The sequence below is a fragment of the Fusarium proliferatum genome (genome assembly GCF_900067095.1).
Source record: "Fusarium proliferatum ET1 genome assembly, contig: FPRO_scaffold011, whole genome shotgun sequence".
Lineage (NCBI taxonomy): Eukaryota > Fungi > Ascomycota > Sordariomycetes > Hypocreales > Nectriaceae > Fusarium > Fusarium proliferatum.
In genome coordinates this window covers 996,176-1,012,046 of record NW_022194800.1, presented here as the reverse complement: position 1 = coordinate 1,012,046, position 15,871 = coordinate 996,176, and the positions used below count along the sequence as shown (strand labels likewise).

At 48.2% G+C, this 15,871-nt stretch overlaps 5 protein-coding genes across 5 annotated transcripts; 2 read left to right on the top strand and 3 right to left on the bottom strand.

Annotated features, from left to right (window-relative positions):
- Window positions 1–4,356: 4,356 nt before the first annotated feature.
- On the top strand, window positions 4,357–7,116 carry FPRO_08523 (uncharacterized protein; the record flags this gene model as incomplete). Its single annotated transcript, XM_031222200.1, has 9 exons — window positions 4,357–5,448; window positions 5,500–5,631; window positions 5,695–5,796; window positions 5,846–5,955; window positions 6,003–6,138; window positions 6,188–6,480; window positions 6,527–6,683; window positions 6,730–6,983; window positions 7,035–7,116. The coding sequence occupies 9 exons, from the start codon at window positions 4,357–4,359 to the stop codon at window positions 7,114–7,116; spliced, it is 2,358 nt and encodes a 785-aa protein (XP_031087683.1).
- A 337-nt stretch (window positions 7,117–7,453) lies between these two features.
- FPRO_08522 (related to KAP122 Member of the karyopherin-beta family, nuclear import) lies at window positions 7,454–10,950 on the bottom strand (the record flags this gene model as incomplete). The annotated part of the gene is made up of 8 exons (XM_031222199.1): window positions 7,454–7,538; window positions 7,645–7,925; window positions 7,982–8,166; window positions 8,220–9,993; window positions 10,043–10,163; window positions 10,229–10,570; window positions 10,622–10,782; window positions 10,921–10,950. 8 exons carry the CDS (start codon window positions 10,948–10,950, stop codon window positions 7,454–7,456), a joined length of 2,979 nt encoding a protein of 992 aa, XP_031087682.1.
- Window positions 10,951–11,208: 258 nt separating this feature from the next.
- FPRO_08521 (uncharacterized protein) lies at window positions 11,209–12,042 on the bottom strand (the record flags this gene model as incomplete). The annotated part of the gene is made up of 2 exons (XM_031222198.1): window positions 11,209–11,565; window positions 11,791–12,042. 2 exons carry the CDS (start codon window positions 12,040–12,042, stop codon window positions 11,209–11,211), a joined length of 609 nt encoding a protein of 202 aa, XP_031087681.1.
- Window positions 12,043–12,901: 859 nt separating this feature from the next.
- On the top strand, window positions 12,902–13,896 carry FPRO_08520 (putative CCAAT-binding transcription factor subunit aab-1; the record flags this gene model as incomplete). The annotated part of the gene is made up of 3 exons (XM_031222197.1): window positions 12,902–12,979; window positions 13,086–13,139; window positions 13,216–13,896. 3 exons carry the CDS (start codon window positions 12,902–12,904, stop codon window positions 13,894–13,896), a joined length of 813 nt encoding a protein of 270 aa, XP_031087680.1.
- A 318-nt stretch (window positions 13,897–14,214) lies between these two features.
- On the bottom strand, window positions 14,215–15,480 carry FPRO_08519 (uncharacterized protein; the record flags this gene model as incomplete). The annotated part of the gene is made up of 5 exons (XM_031222196.1): window positions 14,215–14,669; window positions 14,726–14,844; window positions 14,903–15,015; window positions 15,066–15,146; window positions 15,202–15,480. 5 exons carry the CDS (start codon window positions 15,478–15,480, stop codon window positions 14,215–14,217), a joined length of 1,047 nt encoding a protein of 348 aa, XP_031087679.1.
- Window positions 15,481–15,871: the final 391 nt, after the last annotated feature.

Sequence of the window (15,871 nt, the reverse complement as noted above, 5' to 3'; positions counted from 1 at the left end):
GTTAGCGGCCTGCGGGATGAATACCAGGATGTCTTCCTCGTACCGAACACAGGGCGTGCCCAAGCCCGACAGCTAGCGGAGGGTCTTGAAGCTGCAGCTTTCTGGGTAGTGAATTCAGGATGGAAGCACTATTGGCACAGTGGGTGGCTGTCGTTGAGGAAGGTGGCGTTGAATTCGGGGCTGTTAAAGGTGAGGTGTGTAGTGTATGGTTTTAAGGCTTTCTGCACAGTATGTGTGCCTGCAGGTTGGATCCCAAACATCAGGATCTTGGGCATCTTGAAGCCTGGCTCGTCTGTTCGTGTGCTGATCTGTTTCTGGCGATGCAGAGGCTTGGTTCAGTGCCACGGCAGATGTCAGTAACCGCTAATACTGCTCAGATTAGATTGAGAAGAAGACGAGACGAGCTCAGATCATCCGCGTTCTTCTCACCTGATTGGCTTTGTGGTGTAATATTCGACATTTACATGTAGGAGTGATGAGAGCTTGATGTGATGTGTTGGCAGCAGCGAGTGAAGTGAGGCCTACGGCAGGTCAGTTCAGTGTTTCGTCCCAAGCAAAATGCGCGTTAGGCTTACTTGAGAGGACGAAAGGGAGTTCAAGAAGTCGGCGTAGTCGGAATGTGTGACAGCGTGAGGGGGGTCGAAATGTAACGGAATGAGATATCGGGGACAGGATCCGATGAAAGACTAAGGGTGAGATATAGACTGCCGAGCATAATAAGATTGGATGATTTTTCCTTGGGGCATGGCTGGTGTTTCTGATGGTATGGGCGAGGCAAAAGAAGAGAACTCCAGGAATGGCAAAGTGAAGCCTGCAGTTTACAACTCGATGATTTCTTGGGCAAGACCATGTTTTCAGCAGTCACAAGTGGGTCTTTCATCAATGGAAGACTCAAAGATGAGCAGGAACTGCAGCAATCCGGGCAGAACTGTTCCAGGGCTGGCTGCATAGGTACGGTAGCGGATATCCCCTGTCCCTCCCGCGGGGCCACCTAACTTGCTTCTGTTACACGGAGCTACCCACCTACAAACGGTGGCCCATCCGAGGCCCAGGCTTATTTGCTAGCCTGTTTATAAGTACCTGGCCAGCAGCCTGTGGCCGGCCAGTCTTTGTGAGATGTGGTCAGGCAATCATAGCAGTCAATCCAACAATCTCAGATACTTGCAAGCCCCGGTACGTTCTCTTCAGCGCCAATGGCCTTGGTCAAAGGCCACTCCTCGGGAAAGGCCACTCCAACTTTTGCTCCCGTTCTAATATATCATATACATAGGTGATCGAGCTTGGCCAACATTATCCCAGCCTCGCCAGATGGTTCGTGGCCAACTCCAGCAAAACAACACAATTCGTACGCTAGCCGCACTCATCTTGCACGAAGAAAGCAATTTCTGGTTACTTGCAGCCTCTTAGCAACACAAGCAGACTCTCATCTCAGAGAAAAAGTAGCCACACGGATCCTGGAACTCGATGCCTGACACAATTAACCATCACTTCCCACACAGGCTTGAGACTCTTAACGCTTTACCTGTCTCCGAATTCTGCATCTGCGAAGTTCCCGTGCCTTCAATATTGGGGCTCAGCTTCAATGTCAGAGCACATTCCTGGTATCTAGATGTAATAGATTCTCGCGTGCTTGGAACTGATCCACGCTCCTTGACACGATTTGAGGCTTCTCAAGGTATACTGGTCATTTCTTGTCTCCTCTTCATATTCTCCAGTCGTAGCTGATAACTCTAGTCACCAGATTAGTCCATCGGTGTTTCAAACCGCCTCAACAGCTTCCCCTGAGCTCAAAAGTTCTCGAACGTTGTTCTATTTCCGACTAGAGTTCTACCCCTGGTAGCAACTCGACTTCCGGGCCCTTGATACCTTTGCTCATTGTGTTTTCTGTCCTGGGGCTCGTGGCGCCGCAAGTTTTGGCCATGTTCCGACCCTTGTAACATGCTGGCACGCATCCAGGGGCTTTCAACCTTGTCAGTTCTCCATCTTGTCATCTTGTCTTCTAAGGCCGCTTGCCAACGACACTCCTATTGTATTACCTTCCACTCATGGGTCATGATCTTTGGCAACCACACCGCGCCATCCTGAATGAAGCTGTGGTTACGCCAGGTCTTTCCATCACAGGATCTCTAGCGCTGTTATTGATCAAGCATGCCACACATCAGCTTACTGGCACGAACCTTGACTAATGCAGAGTGAGTGAAGACTACCAGCCTACCTCAGGGGCAAAGGACGAGACTCGATAAGCAGCAACGACGAACCCTCGCCATGGCTTCTTCCGACGCTAGGTCGGTTTCTTTTCCGGAAAGAACTAAGAAAAGCTCATCTGAGGATGAATCTGCTGTTAATGTTTCCACCACCGGTACCGGCTGTCCAGGCTCGGCCTTGGACGAGAGCCAGCACACGGTACTGCAGATATGGTATCTTCCTTCAACCGAGCACTAGTCGGTCGCCTGTCTGGATGGATGTTTCGCCTCATATTTGACTAGTTTCTGTGTTTGCCTAGATGCCTCATGTTGGCTGGGCAGGGGTTGTGCTCTGGAAAGCCTATCCTAGCTGTAGGATTAGGATAACCCCCGGCTCCTGTCGTTACGAATTTCTTGTTCCTCGATATCTGAGTGCATTCATATCTAAGAAGATTGTCTTTCTTTTCAGGAGTGTTTCGTTTCATCTAGATGAGCTAGAGTCTCTTCAAACCTGAAAAGGGGTTGCCCTGTTTCGTTGCCTCCCTTATCCCTCGCCATCTTCTTTCACTAACATAATTTCTCAAGATATCCAGGCTTTATCTCATGTACGAACTCTGCGTCACCCTAATCTCCCTTCTGAACAGTCGGAGCGGTCAATACCTGCGAATCTTGGCCAAGGTTCCTATCGAAACCTTTTGGTTCTTCCTCCATGATCCATCTTTCCAGTCACCAGGGATCACTCTGGATAACTGAGTACTGCAAAATGATAACGATTCAAAGTATGGTCATCCGTGATGGGATTCGAAAGAGCAAGGGGATACGGCAGGTCTAGCATCGATGTGTGTCCTCAGGGACGGCTTTTAGTTCTTGATTTTGTCACAGCAGCGTTTCTAAGGGGAATACACCTTTCGACTTGTATGATGGATGGCTCCAGGGGGTTTTGGATGATCTGCGCAAGTCCCCGGTGCCATACTCTGACCAGGAGCATATTTAACAGATGACGATGACCATATACACGCTACCTACCGCCAGGTTTCTCTCCACCTTTCTCTATAAGAACATTATAGCTTGCTAATACACGCGAATACCATCTGTTCCTTCAGGGCCTTGGCATGAGATAATGTCCTTCTGTAGTAATGGGAAAATGCCGTTCAGCTTGTGACACTGGGCCATCAAGTTCCTTGGGTCGTGCCAAAACACTGACAGGTAATCTGCTGTATCCCCGGATCAGTTTTCCTACCATACACATTCTAAAAGCATACTTACACGAACATTTCAGTCGTCTCTTCTCACATACAGTTCAAGTAACTCCCCTATCGTTGCGACATTACTTTTGAGGAAGAGGTCACTCAATGGCCCTGTCCTGCCCATTATTCCCGGCTTAGGATCATCTTAACGTGCAGTTGTTGTATGCTCTACCAATATAATAATAGTATTTCTACTCTTCTATACCTATGATCTTAAAGCAAAAATGGTAAATAAATTCGACCGTTGAACAACTTGCTTATTGTGATGAAGAGTTCGTCTCGAACATTACAGGCAAATATACTTCCTTCACGATACGGCTTACCCTGGACCCTTTTCTTCCTGAACTCCGTCAACACTGCGCTTCTCTAAGCATTCCTTATTTTGATAATAAATATACTGTCTCTTATCGCTTTTGGATTACTTATATTATTTAAAACTGATTTAGCTGCGTTTTGGTGCTGGGTAGCCAAATTCTTGCTGGACTTTGTGAAAGAACATGTTTCGATATGCAGGCATGTGCAATCACTTCCATCAACAACCCTCACATATGATTCTTGCGAGTAATAACAGACTTGAAAACATACATCAGAACTCTGCTGTACCATGATGAGTACGAAACATGTTATTTCGATAATGATCTACTTCTACATATCGAATACGCTCTCCTGATCCCATGTAGTTCTGAGTGGAGTGTCGGCTTAAGTAAGCCTACTTAAATGGGAACGGGGCTTGTGAGGCGCTGTGGCAGTGATAGTTGTTATCTTATCTTATCCTGAAGCCTAAGCGTCACTTGGTCTTAGTGGGAGGGAGCTTCAGGGCAGCTTGCGACACGCGACGACTAAGACGATACCCTCATCGCTAATAGCTTTAACCATACGAACGAAGGCTATAGGCATGCCGCGACGTCCGCCTGCCGTGGACGATTATGCGTCCGCTGTTCCGCATGTACAACTCCCGCCTCCCCACGATCGTAGCAGAACCATGCGCTAACCTGCCACCTCTCCAGGTCATCCTCGCATCCTCTGATGCCGAGTTCCTCGACCAGTTGATACCTGTCCTTAAAGACGCCACACACTCGAACCGAACACCTCTTCTGACTCAATGCTTAAGCCGGTACTACGAAGAGCGGGAAGCTGAAATCGAGCGCATTGGTCTGACCAGGCATGAGGAGTTCCTTGATTCCATCAATCACCTTCAAACCGTCCGAGCGGAAACAGTGACCTTGACGCAAGAGATCTTGAGTCTGAACGAGTCCATCGCTGAAAGCACGAAGAAGCTGGCTATACAAAAGGAAGCTCTGGTCAACACTTCAGCTGTGAGGCAAAACATCGCCGATGCGACCAACGCCCTGAACGACTCCCTTACCATCCTCCGCGCCGTCAACAATGCCCACGAACTAGTTCGTCGCAAGAACTACTATGCTGCCCTCAAATCACTTGACGATCTTCAAAATGAACATCTTGTACCCATCATCCAAAATCGCTATTCTACACAGCATCGGCTGGCCGATGTCATCCAAAAATCTATACCCGCGTCCCAGAAAGCGATATCGGAAGCTGTTATGACAGACTTAAATACATGGCTATTTCGTATTCGAGAGACATCTCAATTCTTGGGCGAGGTTGCATTCTACCATACTGAAATGAGGAGGACTCGACAAAAGAAGAGAATAGAAGAAGACCCATTCTTAGCCAATTTCAAGCTCAACTCGGCCATTGAGCTTGTCAGTGATGAAAACGAAGACTTCGATGTGTTAAATAACGAGGAGTTGCAAGTAGACTTCACTCCTTTGCTCGAAGCGCTTCATATCCATGAGGCCCTTGGCCAGCTCGAGAAGTTCAGATCAGAATACGGTGCGACTCGACGTCAACAAAAGGACCTATTACTTCCTGGGTTTGTTGAACTCTTAGCGGAAGACGAGCAGTCTTTGAGTAGTTTGCTGGAAGGAATAGCAGGATTCGCCATCATCGAAAAGGCGACCATGCAGAGGGTTCCACATTTGCGCTCAGCGAACGATGTGAGTCGAGACAGTCTTGGATGTGGTTGCTTGAATTAACAGGACACAAAGGTTGAGGAACTGTGGGAATCCATGTGCACTGCTGTGATAAACCTCACCTCAAAAGCTTTAAGTGATATCGAGAATGCTGAGGCCTTGATTAAGATCAAGACCATCATTGCTCTTTTCATTCAAACGATGGAGGTACGATAATCTTGATGCTCGGCGGGCAACCGCAATTTTCCATAGTCTTGCTAACGTATACAGGGCTGGGGATATACAGTAACAATGCTGGACAACTTCCTCCTGAAGCTGTTCGACAAGTATGCTGAGCTATTGAAGAATCGCTTTAGCCTAGACTTCCAGGAGGTGAGTGTTGCACAAACCCTATCGTTGCCATTCGCTGACGAGCCACCAGATAGTGTCCACGGATGACTACATGCCAATGGCCATCAATACACCAGAAGAGTACGAAAAGGTTGTCAACGTCAGTTGGTTCACCCAAGAGAAGCCAACAGATCAACTCACGTAGGTTCTCTCATCCTGACTGCAGCCAACCCCTGCTAACGAAACAGGTACCCATGCGTACTCCCATTCTCACAGATGTATCCTTTATGCTGTATAGACATCCGGAACTTCCTTAATCAGTTCTACTTCTTTTCGGATGACCACTTCCAGCATCCCAATGTCATTGATGAAACGCTCAAAAAGGTACGACGCCCTTTTCTGGCACAAAGTTCATTGCTCACAACTTCGACAGTCGCTTGACGAACTTCTTACAGAAAAGGTCTGTAAGTCGTTAGTAGAGCGTCTGAGCTCTCAATACCTGGGCCAGATCGTCCAAATTCTCATTAACCTGGAGCACTTTGAGATTGCCTGTCAAGAGCTCGAGCAACTACTCATTCGTGCACGCTCATCAACTTCAGCTGGCGGCCCAGTCAAGCTTAAAGCCACTGACTCGTTCCGCAACAACAAGAAGACCGCGGAGAAGCGAATCTTTGAGCTTGTCAACTCCAAGATCGATGATCTGATTGAAACAGCCGAATATGAATGGTACGTTCATGAGCCGATCCTTTGCGGCAGGTCTGACTAGTCTTAGGACCGCATCGACAGTGGAAAAGGAACCAAGCAACTATATGCAAACTTTGACGCGGTACCTGTCCAACATTATGAACTCTACTCTTCTTGGTTTACCCCGAGAGATCAAGGAGCTTATTTACTTTGACGCTCTGAGTCACACAGCTGAAAAGATTCTTGTATGCCCTACTCTTCCTGCAAATATGCACTTGTTGACCACTCTAGGCCCTCCCCCTTTCTCCTGACGTAAAGCACATCAACCCCAACGGCGTAGCCGCGCTTGCACAAGACGTAGATTATCTTGTCCAGTTTGTCAGCAGTCTAGAGAACGGTCAGATGCTTCGAGAGAACTTGGATGAGCTGGCACAGACCATTGCTCTCCTCCAGACAGATAACCAGGACGAGTTCTTTGACATTTCTACGCGCAACAAGAAATACGGACGTGTAGATGCCCTCAACGGACCAATGTTATTGGAGAAGTAAGTCAAATCAGATTGCGATCAGTCTTTCATGTTGCTAACGAACTGCAGGTTAACGCCCATTACCGCGAGCCCCGTTAGAAGCGCGCCGCTGGCCAACTTTTCCTCACGATTTGGTATTAACCGAACATGATGTAGCAATGCGACGATGATGAGATCATTGAGGTTCTTGGGCACGGGGAATGATGATAGCCAGAGCAACAAGAAAAGACGGGCTGTGTCACTCAGAAGAGAAGATAGAAGGCTACTGATAAATCTACAGACCCAACCGATCACGCCATGGTCGTTATGAAGTTAATAACATCCTTTGGTGAAGATTCATCGTTCCATATTATGATATGTATTTGCAGGATAAGCAATGTCCCCAAACTCTCATGCCCAAGGTATCTTCATGTGCTCATTTTGGTCTAACCATCCTAGTGCTTGATTTAAACTGTCCTTCTATTGACCTATTTTAACTCCTGTTTTATTCATGAGGCGTAAGCAAAATTCGAGCCTCGCGCCGACTGCCAGAAGTCTCTAACGACCTGATTTGTGGCCTTGGCTCCCCTGAGACTGTGACGTGGTCAGTACCGTATAACGGAATTGGATGACGTTCAGATGGCAATTGTGGGGGTGGTTTAATGCAGGGCGTTTTGGAAAGAAAAGAGGGGTGCTGTACCTAATAATCTTCTTCAAGAACATCGATTTATCCTGAGGAGTAACCTTTGTACTGGGAAAGGTCTCATGTGCGAGACCAGCCTCAAGCCAGCTCTTGGCCATGGGGTACCGATATACCAGCTTCTTCAGGGGCTCACTCAACTTGTCAAGCTCACTTCTGGAAGCATTGCCTCCGAGGTTCCTAGCAAGAGTCCGCGAGAGCAGAGGTCCCAGCATTTGCATCGCCTGCTGGGCAACATCATTGAGTTCCTGAGACTCATACTTGATGCTGACAAAGGTAGCCTGTTTGCTGATGTTAGCTTTGGTGATGGCGTCTAACTTTCAACAGCCGGTCTTACCCAGAACTCTGCGGCGCTTGCTTTCGGGAGTGGCTCCTTTCCGTCCAATACCTGAAGGGTGAAGAGAAAGAAGAACTCGGCAGCGTCGGAAGGCTGGAGACGAAGTAAAGTAATGGGGCGCTTGTTCAAAAGGCGTGTTACAAAGTCAATGCCGTTTTGTGTAAGTTCGGTGTCTACCTCGCAGTCTATTGTGAAGTTGATGGTTAGACGAGTACTGAGCGTTGGTGGCAGAACTTACTAGGCAGCTGTTTAAGCAATCCAATTACCCAGAGGAGCACAGAGTTGAGCATGTCTTGCTGGTTGTCGAGTCCATCATGTTCGAGGGAGCTGACGAAAGAGCAGGCAGTCTTGACGAGCAGGCCAACTCTTGGTGTCTGAAGGTTCTGGTTCGTCAAATACTGTGCAACACTCTGTGGTGGCAGTACAAATGGACCAGGTTCAGATTCTGAGAACCCACTGCGCAGGACACTGCAGATGAGCTCAACAACCTCACCGCTGGTGTTGAAGGCCTCTTGAATCTGGCTGATCATCGACATGATGCTTCCTTGGAGCTGAGCAAGATGAGGATCCACGACTCGAGTGCTGGCCCTGCTACTCTCCAGATCAATCGACAACTCTGCTGGGGCTTGGAGACCTTTCCCAATGCTGGCCAGACATCTCAGAGACTTCAGTGCGGTGTGAAGGGCAGGAGTCTCATCGGGGGCAGCATATGAGCAGGTGTAAACAATACAGCATGGCATAGGGCTGCCGTCGTAGGATCTTAGAAGGTCCAGACAATGTTGGACATCAGTCTGAACAAACTCGAGAAGGCGACCGCACGCTAGATACTTCTGGTTTGAATCAGGCATCGCCTGAATGACTGATGCAATACCACCGACTACCTTCTCGCTTGCTCCGCAGTCAAGTCGTCTTCCGGATACTAGGCTCTGATACTCGTTGAGAAAGCTGTTGGCTTCTGTATGAAGATATCCGCGACAGGAACCGCATAATCTGTGAATGGACTTTGCTGCTGCGTTGGCCATTGCATATTCTCCGACCACGCCAAAGATGAAGTTGAGCACTGGATGCAGCTCAGAAACATTGCGCTCGAAGTACTCTGTGTAGCGGGCAATGAGAGAGACGCACGTTTGCTGAACCTTGGGAGGAATTTCGGACTGGCCTGAACGCAAGATGGCGAACAGAGATGACTTGAAAACCACGGACAGCGCATCGTCACCCCTGTTTGTCTCGCTGATACAATCGGCAAGTCCACCCAGACAGAAGGCCGCCGCTTCGAGCTGAGACCACGACGAGTCAGACAAAGATTTCAGAACAAAGTTCGCAAAGGTAGACACGAGCTGCGGTCCCACCAATGTAAAGACAGACTGAAGAAGATCGACTACATCCTTTCTTGCGTCATGGAAGCTTATCCGTTCGCTTGAGTCCCACGAGTGGAATTCCTCAGCAGGCGGGTATATGATTTTCTGCCATGCGTTCGAAACAGCTTGCAGAAGATGAGCACGAGCTCGAGGAACCCAGGTTTCAGTTGACTCCTCGTCTGAATACGTTAGATCAGTCAAGGTCTCAGCATACGTCAGCCAGAACTCGAGAGCTGGGACAAAGATCTTGTCTTCCTCAATAACATAACCTCGAGCAGCGAGTAGACCGCATAGATTCGAGAGCAGTTTCTCACTCCTGTCGTCACCGCTTTGCATGAATCTCTCAATCTTGGCCTCTCCAAAGGCCAATAAGAGTAGGCCATATTGTAGAGAGTCAAACTCAAAATCTCCTTGCACCAATTTCTCATAACGACGCTGAGACCAGGAGGAGTCAAAGAGCTGAGCAAGATGGTCAAAATGGGTATCGCTCAGAAACATCAGGCAGTTGGATAACAGATCGACCATTAGTTCGACTGACACGCTGTAAAGTTGGTCGACTGTCAAGGAGGTGATTACTGCCGTGATCAAGGGTCCGATGGGTTCCGAGAGCCTTGTATCCTTGGAGGATGACTTTTGAGCGAACCATACCCACGACTGTATGTTTCGTCAGTGAACTTCAGGGGAGATAGCTGTGTTTGTTTACCTGTAGGCATCGAATTGAGTCTTCATGGGCTTCTTCCGTTGTCGTTTGCGGTGACATGCTGCGACTCATCAAAGCCACTGCATCAGAGCTATTCTCCAAGATGGAGCCATAGATACCAATACTGCCGTTAGGTTAGCCGCGAGCGGACAGAACAGTCGATCATGAAGCGGCGCGGCAGGTACATACTTTTGCACGGAGTTCAAGTTGATCTTAGCAACCTCATCGAAGACGTTGGTCAGTACCCAAAGAGCAGCCTGTGCCTGTGATGGTTCCATACGCTCCATAAGCGAAACTGTATCGGGTCCTTCATCGAGGGCACTTGGTAGACACGACTGGCCTGAGACTAAGCAGAATAGGAGATGGCGGATGAAACGACTCCATAGTTGGTGAAAGTTGATGTAAAAGGTCGCAAGGGCTGATGCGAGTTTCCGGGCAACCAACGGCGAGCTTCGACTGCGCAGCGTATCCAGGTAGTGATTTATCAATAACAATAACAGCTCAGAGGCATCTTCGGGTGAGAGGGATGAACTTCAGAGAAGGTTAGCGAGAGGCCAGTAACAACAACAAAGACATGAGTACCTCTCGTTATTGAGTTTGATGACGATGGTGAGGGCGCCAAAGAACCTGACCTGCTGATCAGGCTTCTCCAATAGGATACGAGCAAGACCCCAAGCTTCAGGAGTGCCTTGAAGACGAGATAAAGTTGCCTGTGTCTGAGCGATCACTTCGGGAGGATTCGGCTGGTACAGTGAGAGAATGAGCTACACAGAGAGAGAGAAAAGTTAGTCAAGACGATGCGATTTGCTGCGCACCACGACAGCAGAAGCTTCTCCTTTATTGGTTCAGGCGTAGAACAGAATAGAATCGATTATACATACTCTCTCGACTTCTGCTGGGTCTTCGGTCATCGTTGGAAGGATTGTGTATGGAGGTCGCTCTAGCATGCGATGCGATCACTGGGCTTCCAGAGGCATGCCCCGCCAAAGAGTGAAGGCTGGTGGGGGTTGAAAAATGGCAGCCACAATGACCATGAAAGGAAGCAGAGTTGAGTTACCAGCATCTTTATCCTTAATTGTTAGGCCATTACTTCAACATTCACCACCAAGGCACGGTTAAAGAATAGGGACATCACTCAGACAAGCATCATTGTTTGACAGTATTATTATTTAATTACGTTTACGACGTTGCGCTACAACGTTCTTGTAGAATGCCTTCTTTCCGCTGGTCTTTTGCTTCTGGATGCCAGCGTACTTGTCGGTGAACTTGTGACTATCAAGATCCCTTGTGACCTCCTCGAGGAGAGTGTTCTTCCTCTCCTTGCGCGTTAGTCTCGCGCTGAAGAACTCAGTCGGTCCGGCGATGATCTCGCCGACCTGGGAGTATTCGGGGGCGGTCGCACGGAGGTTCTTCTTCTGGTGCTTGGGGTCCAGGATGCCTCGCATGCGGAGGACTTGCCACTCTCGCTTGAACTCGGGGGTCATGTTCGTCTTGGGGAGATCGAACCACTCAGGGCCTGCGGTAGACTATTGCGAAACTTGTTAGCCACGTTTGTTCAGCAGCGGGTGTCCTGCATTGGGGCTAAAGTGTTTGCGCGAGGTAAAAGTCAGAGTAACTATGATATAAAGAGATCACGTTGTCATGGTCCTTTGATCCAAAACGGATACTGTCCCATGTCACAAAGGTTTGGGATAAATTTTCTTCATGCAAGTGGCAAACGAAATAGGCTTGGAGAGAGTTTGTCTTCTTACCTTTTCCTTGGCCTTGAGTCCCAATTGCGGTTGAGGTGGTGCTCGAACAGTCAGGCCATCTTTCTTGCTGCTGCTGTTGGAAGAGTTTTGCTGCTTGACATGGTTTGTTGTCGCGGCGTCGCCAGCGACTACAGCATTTGAGGTTGTGTAAGAGACGATAGCAGAAGCAGAAGCAGAAGCAGAGCCATCTTTCAGACGCTGCTCAGCCTTGCGCAGCAGCTCATCGACCTGATCATCTGAGATGTCTGTCATGGTCTGCTGTCGACCGAGAGGGAAAAAAGAAGAGAAGTGAAGGGAATGAGAAACGAGCGCGTAGAAATAGTTGAGAGACGGCAGAAAAAATGCAGTGGAGACAGATCAAGAGCCCCACTCCAGCCGCTTCCATTTGCTCTAGATTATACCGTAACTATAGGGGAAAGCAAAGAAACCATTAAGGCCTCTGTTTATTCCGAGTAATAGACTTAGATGATCTACCTAAGCTTAGGGGGCTCTTTATCAAGTTTCTTTCAGCATCTTCTTTTGCCAGCAGTCTTATGTTTTCTTGTTCCCTGAGTGGTACTGAGCTACCTTAGTAAGTTAGTAGGTAGGTACCTTAGTACCTAGTGGTTGATTGCTGGCTTACAGACAAGGTTAAGCTTTGGGCTGTGGACACATGTGATGATTACTGGTAGGACACGATGTGTTTTTTTCCCAGTATAAGCTTCTGCCCACAAGCTTTCATGATAGGGTTACCTAGGTATAGTAGATAGGTACTCAGGTATTAAGATTCAGGCATCTCTAATTATGACCTCTGGCCTTACACGTAAGTAGGACATTCTGCCTCCTCAGTTCGTTGTGTGGCGTATGAATTAATCATTGACCAATCAACGCCTAGGTAAGGTACCCTCAGGGAGCAAGAAAACATCAGACCTGTATATGGGGTGTCAAAATAAACTTCGTAAAGAGTCTCGTGAGCTTAGGCTAGGTTTACTCAGGCATTTTTATCACGTAAGGTCAAGTTCCTGAGTTTTCTTCTAGGATACTTAAGCCAAGCCCCACATATATACCTACCTTTCGTCACAGTAGTGTACGCTCACTCTCTCTCTTCACACATCATCTACCACATTCAATCATGGATAACCCAGCAGCAGGCCGCACAAGGCCAGTTTATGATGCCTCTCAAGGCGGACATTATGGCGCCAGTGCTTTGGTAAATCAACTCCCTTCCTTGCCTTGGTCCTGCTTGCTCATGATGTGTCGCGACGCGACGCGATAGCTTCAACCTCTGTTTGACATGGCGCTAATCACTTGTTCAGCTCGCAACCCAAGGCTTTGCGCCCAGTGAGCTTTACACCGGTCCTTGGGCAAATGTAAGTCAACAATCTCATATCATGTCATGCCATTGTAGGTGGTAATGATTGCGCTAACCGAGTGATACTCCTCCAGGCGCATCAAGGCCTTACCGGGCAGTACAAGGACATCTTGACTACATACTGGCAGCACACCATCTCCCACCTCGAAAATGACAACCACGACTACAAGCTCCATCAACTACCGCTAGCGCGCATCAAGAAAGTTATGAAAGCCGATCCCGAGGTCAAGATGATATCCGCCGAGGCCCCGATCTTGTTCGCTAAGGGTTGCGAGATCTTCATCACAGAGTTGACCATGAGGGCATGGATTCACGCCGAGGAGAACAAGCGCCGTACTCTGCAACGTTCAGACATTGCATCCGCTCTCGCAAAGTCCGACATGTTCGACTTTCTGATTGATATTGTCCCCCGCGAAGAAGCATCCAGCCATGCCAAGCGAACTCAGACCGCAGTTGCTCAGCCGGCACCTGCTGGTCAGGCTCCAATGTCAGGACAACACACGATGGCCCAGGCACCCAACCAAGGCCATCCAATGGGTGGTGATTACATGGCTGGCCATGGCCTCGCTCCCGATCAAGATTACCGCAATCAGCCCAATATGTATCCCGACCAATCAGTGCCTAACCCCCAGGCCGCATACGGTCAGGCCCAGCCTCCGACTATGAATCCCTACGGCAACATGGGCGACATGTATCCCTACTCAGCCATGCCACCACAACAGACAAACATGCCCAACGAAGAATTTGAGCAGTAAAACTCTTTGTCTTTTCGACAGCTGTTATATTCGCTCCGCGGACCTCCTCCACAATTCGGTAAAAGAAAATGGTACAGTGAAGAGTTGGAGGAGCATTGGAAGCGGTAACGATATGGATATGGGTGTGCAAGGACTACGAACTTCATTCTTCTTAGCAGCGATTCCCCAAGTATGATTTGATATGACATTAAATGCCCTTGTCCTTTCCCATCTATGTGAAACTTTATGCGAGAGTTGTGAAAACCAGCACCCGTCATTTCCTAACCATGGTTTCCGAGAAGGCGGTTTCTAATGTACAAATGATTTACATGAATTCTTTTAAAGCCCAACAGCACCTCGGACAACTTGCATGGTTTCCTCTGCACTTTTTCGTGCCTTTTCAGCGCCAATTGCCTCAATCGAATCGAGGTACTCATCCCCCTTGTCCAGCAGCTCCATATACCGATTACGAATCCCATCTAAACCACCAATGACAGTATCGCTAACCATCTCCTTGAGCTGTTTGGGTGAAAGGTCGCTATATTGCTCTCCAAGCTCTTGGGCCTTTCTACATTCGGGATCAAAAATAGCCATGATATCAAGCAGATTCGAGATTCCTGGTCGTTCTTCTCTGTTGTAACTTATCCCCGGGATGGAGTCTGTTGTTGCGGCTTTGATTTTGGCCTTGATCTCTTGAGGCGAGTCGATGATGCTGATTCGCGATTTCGGTGACTTACTCGACTTTGACATTTTCTCCGTTGGGTTCTGGAGAGACATCACCCGTTGCACAGGAGCTGTACATGGCATATTAGTCTAGGTCAGAGGATCAATGGTGAGAGCCTGGGCTTACAGGTGGTAGTTTGGGGGGATACCAGATGGTTGCCATAAGCTGCGTTGAAGTTTGTCACACACTCTCGCGCAAACTCGAGATGTTGTCTCTGATCTTCACCAACGGGAACATGAGTTGCTCTGAAGAGATGAGTGTCAGCTTTTCCTGTGCTGTGCTGGGAGTAACTACACAACGAACCTGTGTACAAGAATATCGGCAGCTTGAAGAACGGGATATGAGAACAGGCCGAGTTTGAGATTGCTGGCTGCTTTATCGTTCATGTTCGACTTGTCACTGATATTGAGCTTGCTCTGAATGAGAGTTAGCCTTGACGTTGGCATCTTTTGGCACATACACTGACCTTCCACTGTGTCATTCTTGACAGATATCCAACGGATGCTGTACAGCTGAGAATCCACATGAGTTCTGAATGAGCGGGCACCTTTGCCCTCATCATCAGTAACGATATTACGAGTTAGTGGTGTAGGATCTCTCACAGAAGACTGATAGAACAAAGTCACTTTCTCGGGATCAATACCAATGGCCAACAAGGCAGCCAATGCCTCCCTCTTACTCTTCCTTAACACATCCGCCGGTTGAGGTGTTGTGATAGCGTGGAGATCTACGATAGAGTAGATGAGCTTGTCTTCTTTATGACCTTCTTGCAGCTTAACCCATTGCCGAAGTGCGCCTGCATAATTTCCGAGGTGAGGTATGCCCGTTGGTTGGATGCCCGAGAAAATCACTCGAGGTTTTGTGATTGCTGATTTTAGCATGTTTGGTGTGATGCTTAATGAGAGGAGTTGAGTCTGCGGGTCGAGAGAGTCTAAGTCAAGCTGAGATTGAGACTGAGACTGAGGTTGAGTCGTGAGTAGTACGAGATTGTATATGCATCTACCGGGGCGTCTTTCTTCATGTCGTGAAAAGGCTCAAGATTGTCGGCAACTACCGAAAGATACGAGACATAGTAATTATTTCATCCGTTACTGTTTAAGGGTGCGGTTGGAGTTCTGAATTAATTATTTATCTCCTGGTGTTGTGAGGTTATAGCCTCAGTAAGTACATCACCAAATCTGACTTTCGGAAGCACCAGAATGATGTTCTAATGGAAATGAGAAACAATGAACTTGATAAAGCTTCCACTTCCTTCGATCATAAGAGATTACT